Genomic DNA, 10303 nt, shown 5'->3' on the forward strand with positions numbered 1-10303 from the left:
TAAATATAACATAGATGATAAATAAATAAATAAATAATAAAATTAACAATACGAAAAATAATAATAAAATAATAAAATTCAAACTCAATCCAAACTTGATCCAAATTTAATCCCAACAAAATATGATTATAACATCAATCAAGACCAAAAGATAAAACCACCCCAAGCGATATCATGTTGTCGAACAGAACTCCATCGAGTGTTGAATCCCAAGCTTGTGGATGCTTCAACCTCGTAAGCATTGCTATGTGACCGTAAGAGATTTTAATGCACCTGCATGTGTTTACAACTTTTTTTTTCCTTTTCAGCAACAAGAATGCTTGATTTTATTGATTATGATTAGGTTTAGTTGATTTTATTGCTTAAGTTTAGGTTTTTAGATGTATTTTTAACTGATATTATTGTATTTTACAGTTTGGTAAAAGAAAAAACTTGTTCATTTCTTTGCAGGCAACTTTACAATTTTACAGTTTGGTATCTTGTTAGCACCTAGCATTCAGCAAAGACTTAAAAAGGACCAGAATAGAAAAAAGGATGTGCTGTACATTGAGTTAGGAAGAAATTCTAGGCTTCTGAGCATGATTTTCAAGTGATCTAAATCTACTATTCCCATCCCATTAACAATTTTCTAACACCCTCTTCGATCATATTCCTCGAAACATGATGACTATCTCCTTCGTCGAGTAGGATCCTATATACTTCCCATTCTCGATCACATATCATGTGTCTCCCTATCTCGACCTGACAAAAGTTTATGTAGAAACCGAATTGCAGTTAGAAATTGGAGGACAACAATCAGTTTTACGAGCGTTATGACAAACGATAATAATGGATAATGTAGGTAATACCGAAAAGATCTGGATGTTGAGATTCTTGAGAGCAAGGGTTATGTCGTGAAAAACAAGAGGCCGGCCTCTGCCAGACAACTCAACAGGGTTTGCTACTAGTAGCTCAGTATCAGGTCCCCTGCTTACCACGGCTACTCTAAGAGGACGAAAAAGCTCCATTCTTAGACGAGAGCACAGCGCATTTTGCTTATTGCGGTCTATGATTTTCTTGCCATCGGCTTGCACTATGAACAAGTCCAACTCACAGCCACCTCTTCGGTTTGCAAAGAATCGTCCGTACGAAACCTGATACAAAATGTTAATTTTATAAGGAGCATATATAGGAAATTGAGCAATCAAGAAGAGAAGCCAAGCTGCATAGTTTTGCAACCTTTTACAGTTATGAAACAACTCTTTATGGACATTCAAGACTTCCTGAAGGTACTTCCAAGCAATTTTAAAGCATCAAAATTGATAGTTTTTTTCTTTAGATTTACCCATTGCAAGCAAATTCAATGAAATGCTGGAGCCCGACACATATTTTGACATATCTATGAGGATATGACCTCCAAAAACCCTCCAAATACAAGGGCGGAAAAACATACTTGTCCCAAGACACATACCGTATCCAACACTAACATCCAAGCCTGAGTAACATAAATTCAAAGTACCGCATAAATGGGATCACAAACACCAACATAGAGAACCGTTTCGAATACATAAGTTAGCAGTTCACTATATGTACCTGGATATTGTAGTCCTTTAGGGTTCTCATGCTATCATATATTAGACCTTTGTGATCCTGGCAGAGGATTTGAATAAGTGTGTGGGAGGGGCTAAGGGAGTTGTCAACTGTCACTGATATTGGGTCAGAAGCAAGTAATCCACCTGGATGTCGTGCAGGCAGCTCTAAACTGAACATGTCTTCAGTGATTGCAGAAGGAAGAAACGATGTTCCTTGTGAACATGCAGTTATTTCCTCGCCAGCTGATTCAATCTCACAACTTTCCAATATATCACCTAGTGCAGTTATGAAGTGAAGAATTGTTTCACCTTGCCGTTCTTTTGTATGAAGTAGTTCCCTAAAATTATCAAAAGGGGGAGAAGAACCAAGTTACAAAAATGTCATACACATACATGCCTGCCAACAAACATACAATACATGCATACATCTACATATATATATATATATCAGAAACGATAAATACATGGACTGCCCCTAAGAAGTTGACGTAATGGTACAAAACTCTGTACATATCTTCTCTTCTTTCCTAATATTAAAACACACTTTCTCTCCATCACAAAGTGCCATGCAAAGAGGTTATATATCTCTTCCAATGCCATAAACTAATTCCTCTCTCAATGTCAGATTAATTACAGAAAAGCTTTATTTAAAAAGTTCTAGTTCGGACGTTTAATGTACTAATAAATAATCAAACTTCACATTTTTTACACTTGGAAAAATCATCAATTTAAGGTTCATAGATGATGAAATGTGAGAAGTTCTATTAAATTTAATAAAAAAGGTCAAGTACAACTTAGGAAAATAGTGATAACTGATATGAGAACCTCATAATAGATATAATGAAGAGGCAAAACCATATATGGTGCCTTGATGTGTCTCTTATTAGATAACCATCACCAAACAAATTCCGTACACTCCACTTTGGAGTTTATAGAAGTAGAACATTAACATTAACATTAACATTAACATTAACATCCTTCCCCTATTTCACACTTAAAGTACATGCCACTAATCAGATCTACTTTATCCCCCACTGGCGCTGGTTATGGAGAAACCACCATGAAAAATTCATACCCTTAAGAATCTGAATACCCAATACAAAATTAAATAGGCCTAAAAGAACCAAGCAACTGTGCATAGATGAAAATCGGAAAAGATCACTATGAATTTCAAGTTAAAGAAGTTCTCAACACTAGCAAACCTGGTATCAGTGATGAAAAAGAGGTCCATCACTTTTCCATCTGGAGTAGTGGATACCTTCACTCTCTTTATTGTAAGCTCCAGGTCAAAAAGGACCAGAGTTATGTCTATAAAAACAATATGGGAAATTTTATATCAACCAAAAGATATGGACATACAAATTTAACATAAACATAAAATTGCTCTTAATGAATATCAATGATCAACAACTACACTCAGTTACGGAGCAGTAACTGTAAGCAATTAAAAGAGGAAAAGTGATTTTCAAATTCAACAGTACTTGTACTTTAAGAAAGATTCTCATTTCTATTCACAAGACAATTTCTAAATTCCATTCATTTTCCCATGCATTTTGGCTTCTCTAACATCTCAAAGAATAGTAAAAGTTAACATTACAATCTTAATCCAAAAGCAAGAAAAAACCAAAAATAATAGAAAAAGAAAACAAATTCCTTCTCGTTATAATATTTCCAGTTAATAAACAAATACCGAACTTATCCGATTCAATTTAATCAAATAACTTTTCTTAGTTTCAGCATAAATGAAATCATGCAACAAAAGAGGTGGCTCACAAGATCACACTTTCGAAGTTTAAGCAATGAGGCAAAACAAAATCCAATGCCTGAAATACCTCAAAAAACAAATAAGAGATGGCTAACCACTTGCTAAACCTAACATTGAATTTTTTTTCCATTATCAAAGACTTAAAAGAAAAGAAAGATTACCATGTAACAGTCCTTTCCTAACACAAGAACACCAAAACTTCAGAAGATATACATCCAGTTGCTTTGGTTGCTGATTTACAGGCCTGTAATAGTCTATCCCGGATGTCGAAAAATACGAAGGACAAACTTCCAATAGCCTTTTCTCAAGCAAATCCCACCTTGTGTTTGTTTTCCCATCCACCCAAAGCACTATGTAGCACCATTTTCCATCTGTTGAGAAATCTTATCCACAAAAAAGGAAAAACAAATTCAGTACTTGACTTACACCTCCAAATTCTTTGTAGCATCAACACAAACAAAATCTAAAAGTTAAAAAAGGATGAGGATAATAACAGACTCAAAAGTACATATCATAAAGAACTATGATCAAGCAAGTATTTTTTGCTTGCTATACATAAATTAAAGATTAAAAAATTATTAAAACAAGACAAGCAGTAACCAATTTGATTCATTGTTCATATCCCCAAAAAAAGTTGCCAAGAAAACCCCAAGGATTGATATTCAATCAGCTAAATAACATCCCATTAAAATAAAAAGATAAGATAAAAAAAGCTAAGAAAATCACAATGACCCATCATTTATAATGTTAACACAACTCCAAAAAAAAAAAAAACACCCAAAGAAATGTTAATAGAAATGGTGAGTGGAAAAAGCTTACCTCCTCTAGCAATGCTTAACCCAAAGTGCAAAACAATCCTACACAAATCACAGCCTAATCCAGTCTTATCAGGGCAATTCACCGATATCACAGTGGGATCCCCTGCTTTCTCTGCTGGACTTATCACTACAACATCTTCCCTCAAAATTCCCATATTTTTCCCTTTCCCTTTCTCTTCACTCTGTTCTTTTGCCCTGTTTTTTGCTTCAAAAGACTGGGCTTTCCCGCCCTCTTTGTCTCTCTTTTGCTTCCTTATTTATTTTGTTGTTCAATTTTGAAGCAAATGGATTGAAGTTTCCGTCAATAGCAGTGAGAGAAACAAAACACAAGACATAACTGAGAATAAAAAATTCAAAAAGGAAATTTATTATTATTATTTTCTCTTCCTCTGTTTCTCAGTTTCTTTCCATGTGATCTTCAATTTCTCGCCCAATTTCAGAGGTAATATTTATTAAAGAAGGCTTAATGAGAAATTTGGTGACTAAAATTTACATATTTTGTCAAAATGGTCCTAATTGTATTTTTTAGCAAATGTAAAAAAAGATTTCAAAATGAATGCATATTGTTGTTTACAGATAAGTTTTAATTTTGAAACTTTTTTTAGATAATTACTTTTATTTTCTTTAAATTAAGATTTATTTTTTAACTTCATGAATTATTTATTTTATTATTTTCCACATGTAATTATTTTATTAGGTTATCTAAGTAATAAATTATATCTCATTAAAAATATTTCAAGTATGAAATTCCACATCATCCCATTAACTTTTTTAACTGTACTTTCACCAAATCTGTTAAGAAAAAAGCAATTTGAAAAAAAGAATAAAGGTTGATGACAAAAAAAGTTCAAAAATATATTAGCAATTAATTAATTTTTTTGAAATTGAAATTTTAAAAAATTATGTTTTAAAATTAAAAATTATAAATATTTTTTAAAAAATAATTATTTGACAAAAAATGCAAACAAGGATGAAGTCAAAAAAAAAATTTGAGGGGCGGAATTAAATTTTATATTTTTACGATAATAAAAATATAATTTTACCATTTTAATAGTATGTATATTTATTATTTTTTAAAGATTAAATAAATTTTTTGTCGTTTTGAGAAGGTCAAAGTGTAATTTAACCATTATTAATTTAAAGTTTTATAAATTATAAAGAGGCCTAATTGAAAAAAAAATTATTTTACGGGAGTCGAAGCCCTTACCAATCCTTGAATCCGCTACAGAATGCAAGCTCAATAGCTAAAAGAGGTGAAACTTAAATAAAAAATTAAAATGATTTTTTTTATAAAGTTGGAGGTTGAAAATAAGCTATTATACCTTAAAGTATTAACTACAAAATTTATGTAGTTTGGATGGTAGTTTAGAACGTTGAAAATCTTCGTAAAACAATTCTCATCGTTAATTATGATATTTAGTCATAATTACATAATTGGTTATTTTGAAAAGTTTTCTTCAATTTCCATGTGATTTGATAATTATTTATAATTTTTATTATAATGTTTAATTTATTCATATATTAATAGAATTTTTTTTCAACATTTACGCGTCATAATAATATAGTATTGATGATAAAAATAACATAAGTCCAAAAGAAGAAACAATGAAATAATAATTTATTGATTTGATGGTAACATTATATTTATACAATTATTATTAATTTAGTCCAATTTTAGTAAATTTTATTTATACCTTCATTAATGAGACAAATAGCACAAATAAAAAAGAATGAAGAAAAATCACTTTATCAAAAGGAAAGAAAAGAAGTATACACAAACTTTTTTTAAAAAGTTGTCCTTATGGGTTAATTTATTATCTAATACTTGAATTTAGTTTTAATATTTTATTTGGTACTTAGATTTTTGTGTCAAAATGATATCTAAGTTTGGCTTCAATGTTCAATTTAGTACATAATTTTTTTCAATTTCATGTTTGAGTTTTTTTTTTGTCTCAATTAAGTACTCCAGTTTTTTAGTGTCCCAAATTAAATACTTATATTTTTTTACTAGAGCACACGTGTCGAATATTCATTGGGCCACATGATGTCATTTGATTTGGGTACTAAATTCAAGCACCAAATTAAATATTAAAACAAAACTTGAGTGGTAAATTATATATTAAACCTTAATTAAGAAAGGTCAAAGGACAAAGCAATAGCACATCATTCTTTGCTTGTGGTTGTGATATCACTCTTAAGAAAGTGAGGTTTTTTAGCTTGGGTAGGTAGTTTGGTGAATGGTAGGTGAAAATCATTTATTTCCATTCGTTTTATATTTTTTAATATTAAAAAGAAATTGCATTTTCTTTATTTTAAATATCAACTACTACTACTTTGGTGATGCTTAATGCTCTTTGTTTTCTTTGTCCTTTCTCCATCTATTCAATTGGGTACCATAATTTGTGTTTAAATAGTTATATAATTTATTGTATAATCATATATCATGCTAAAAATTATTATAGATTGTTGTCGAGTGAGTTTTAACTCAATTGACATAGATATTGTTGTCAATACAAGAAGATGTGGGTTTAAGCACGATGAAGCATATAATCCTCTTATTTATCCATTGAGAATGGACATAAATAGTTCTAAACTTTTAATAAAAAAAATAAATATGATCAGAATTTATAATAAATTTCTTTTTATTAAAAAAAGTAATTATTATCTAAAATAAGTTAGTACCTCTTTTTCCACAATTCCTAACTTTTGCTTCTTCGTTTTCCAAATCTCCCACTTCGCTAAAGAGATTCCGTCTCCCACTTTAGGATAAATAAACAAACCTAAAAGAAGGATATGGATTTGCTTTTAATTGCACTTCCTTAGGTATTTGTTTAAGGTTGGTATTATTCATTTAAATTTGAAAATTTATTCAAAATTTGAAGGGCTTTGAATAAAATATCGGGTTTAAAAATAAGTTCAAGTAAAAAAATTAAACTTGTTTAAATATGGGTCGAGCTTAAATTCAAATATCCAAGATCCAATCTGATTTATTTTCTAAATTTATAATATATTATATTATATTATTTTTATATGTTATGTAATTAATAATATGTAATACTATAACGTAAACATGTTTATATATATAAGTTAAATAATTAAATATTAAATATAATGTAATATAAATATGGGATTAGAATAACTCGAATTTATCATCTATAATTTTTTTTTAAATTAAAATTGGATAATGGTGTCAACCTATCTTCGTATAAACAACTTTTTCATGTGCGTTGTTTAATTTTTTAAAAAAATTTGTAATATATATAAAATTTCCTACTAATATTGTAATAAAAAATATATTTTCTATGATTATATTTATTTATAAAATCAGATTTCGGAACATAACAATAATAACTTTATTTTTATTTAATAATTATTTTTAGAAAAATAAATTTTATAATTACTTAAATAATTTATTTGATTTTTGACTAAAAGGTGATTTTTAGAATAAATAAAAAATGTTAGGGTCTATTTTTGTAAAATTTTAATTTTGATGTTTTTATTTAAAAATCAACCCCTACATAATTTATTAATTAGATTAAGATTTGATTTTAATTATTATTATTTAAATTTTTGTTTTAATTTTATACTTAAATAATTTTTTTTGTTATTGATTTCTTCACCTACATAATTTTAATCAATAATAGCGATGTTATTTCTTGACCTAAAATTGATTATTTTAATTATTTTCAATTTATAAATAATATATCTGATTGAAATATTATTATTTAAAATTTTCAAATATTTAATAGTTATATAAAAGTAAAATTTGATCCACTAATAGGAGGGTAAACTATCAAAATAGTCACTTTTGTTTCCATCAGGTTACATTTTAGTCATTTATGTTTGAAATGTTACGTTTTAATCACTTACGTTATTGTGTTATAACATTATAGCCATTGAGCATTAATTGTTGTTAGCGGTGTAACAGTAAGCTGACGTGGCGCACTAAATCATCATTTCAAACAAAAATTTTAGGTTAAATTATATAATTGGTCCCTATATTTTTTTCGTTTTGAGTGATTTTTTTCTTTTACTTTAAAAGAGATGGAGAAGGAAGGAAAAAAGAGGGAGAAGCAAAAGAGAACGGAAAACAAAAGAAAAAAGGGAAAGTTAAAAGAACATAAAAGGAAAAAAATTGCTCAAAACAAAAAAATTATGGGGACAAATTGTATAATTTAACTTAAAATTTTTGTTTGAAATGATGATTGAACGGGTCACGTCAGCTTACCTTTACACCATTAATAACAATTAATGGCTCAGTAATTATAATATTACTACGTGTTAACGTAAGTGACTAAAATATAACCTAAGGGAAACAAAAGTGATTGGAAACAAAAGTGATTATTTTGATAGTTTACCCTTAATAGGATGTTATTTTTAATTGTTAAAATCTTATCAATATTGTTATAAAACCCGTGCATAATAGAGTGTGTAATTTAAGTATTTAAATTATAAATTATTGATATTATTTAAATAATATATTACAATTTAAAAATTATATTATATTTTTGAAATAATAAAAAAGAAAGTAAATAACATATTTGTTACGTATCACTAAATTAAACATCCATGTCACGTGAGACCCAATACCTTGTAATATATATAATTTCCTAAACTTTATACACAATAAATTTCCCAACTTGTTTTTTTTTTTTACTTTTAAACATTATATTCATAAAAAAAATTTATAAATTGCACTCACACACAAAATCTGTTTAAGATAAGATAGAAAAGGATTATATGAAACAGTGACACCATATCATCTATATCTATTTCCAATAGTTTAATTCCGAAAAAGATCAAACTCAAATGAAAATCTTGAAATTTTAAATAAAATTATTAATGTAACATTAAACTATTAAAAATATATGATATGTAGATCCCGTGAGGATGAGATTCAGGGGTAAGGGAATTATCCAAGTTTACATTCCAAGTCAGCTTTAATTTATTAGTGAGACAAACAACTTTCTAAATTAGCTTTTTGAATTAATTGTCAAAGAATTGTCCTTTTTCCTATTATCTTTTAAATTAGCAATTAGTAATTGCAGTTGAAGTCGTTTAAGTTTTGTTGTCAGGTAAAATATGATAATTGCAGTTGAAGGACTAGCTTTGAATAAATAGATGTAAGATAATACACATCTAATTTCGAATTTAATAAATTTTTATTCAAATTTTTAAAATTTTATTTGTAAAATTATTTCCAAGTTAATAGATTTTAATTTTTTTACCAAAGTAAGTAATATTTAATTTAAAAATAATAAGCATTGTTCAAATAAAATAAAAGTCGATATTTTGAAGATTGATATATGTCAAATCAATCAATTGAATCCACCTCAACATGTCGAGTAATTTTATGTGACTATTCCTTTTTCTATATAAAGTATTATTATTAGGATAAATTTCAAAGAAGAACAACGTGACCAATATTATTAGCATTATAAAGTAGCTTCTTTTATGGATGTGTCATTCTAAATTTTCCACGTTGAATTTCTTCTCAATCCAAATTATTCATTTCTCAAATTCCTTTTTAATGATAATAATCACTTGGATGCATAAATGGATTGACATTACATGAACATCAATAATTGCTAAAAGTTGATCATGGTATTTCTTTTTTGTTCAAAAATGAAAGATTTTTTTTCTTTTATTCATTTCAAAATCTATCATCAACACTACCTTCATTCACACGTAATTGGTTTTATTGGAAAAAATAGATATCACATATATAATAAGGGTAATTACATATTGTTATTTATTATATTAAAAGTGATATAATTTGGTTAAAGTTTATTGTCCTTGAATTATTAAATAAACTATCAGTCAAATATGTTCAGATACTCTAGTAACTAATTTCTAATTAATGACAAGCTGATTAGAAATTAAGGTTGATGTGGAAAAGTTATATATTAGAGTTATGGTCTCCAAATTACACACAAGATAACTTTTCTAATATCCCATCTTTAAAAAAGAGAGAGTCACATTCGCTGAATTTCTTGTGTGCTAATTTGGAAAATCAAAATCCAATGATCCGTAGATTTCAAAAAATCAATGAATTCAAGTATGCTCTACATCTAGTTTTATTCTTGATTTGTTCTTAATGATTTGACATGATAGATCCTAGTTTACAATTTTAAGTTTATATCAGATTT

The 10303-nt window shown here is 27.8% G+C and overlaps 1 protein-coding gene across 1 annotated transcript; it reads right to left on the bottom strand.

Moving 5' to 3' along the window:
- Nucleotides 1–419: 419 nt before the first annotated feature.
- LOC107915797 (ACT domain-containing protein ACR10) lies at nucleotides 420–4569 on the bottom strand. The gene is made up of 6 exons (XM_016844985.2): nucleotides 4156–4569; nucleotides 3498–3719; nucleotides 2774–2879; nucleotides 1573–1909; nucleotides 849–1133; nucleotides 420–741 (listed from the first exon to the last, which is right to left on the bottom strand). Exons 1-6 carry the CDS (start codon nucleotides 4307–4309, stop codon nucleotides 604–606), a joined length of 1242 nt encoding a protein of 413 aa, XP_016700474.1. The 5' UTR covers nucleotides 4310–4569; the 3' UTR covers nucleotides 420–603.
- Between the last annotated feature and the right edge of the window lie 5734 nt (nucleotides 4570–10303).

Source organism: Gossypium hirsutum, chromosome D10, assembly GCF_007990345.1.
Source record: "Gossypium hirsutum isolate 1008001.06 chromosome D10, Gossypium_hirsutum_v2.1, whole genome shotgun sequence".
In the NCBI taxonomy this organism is placed as follows: Eukaryota; Viridiplantae; Streptophyta; class Magnoliopsida; order Malvales; family Malvaceae; genus Gossypium; species Gossypium hirsutum.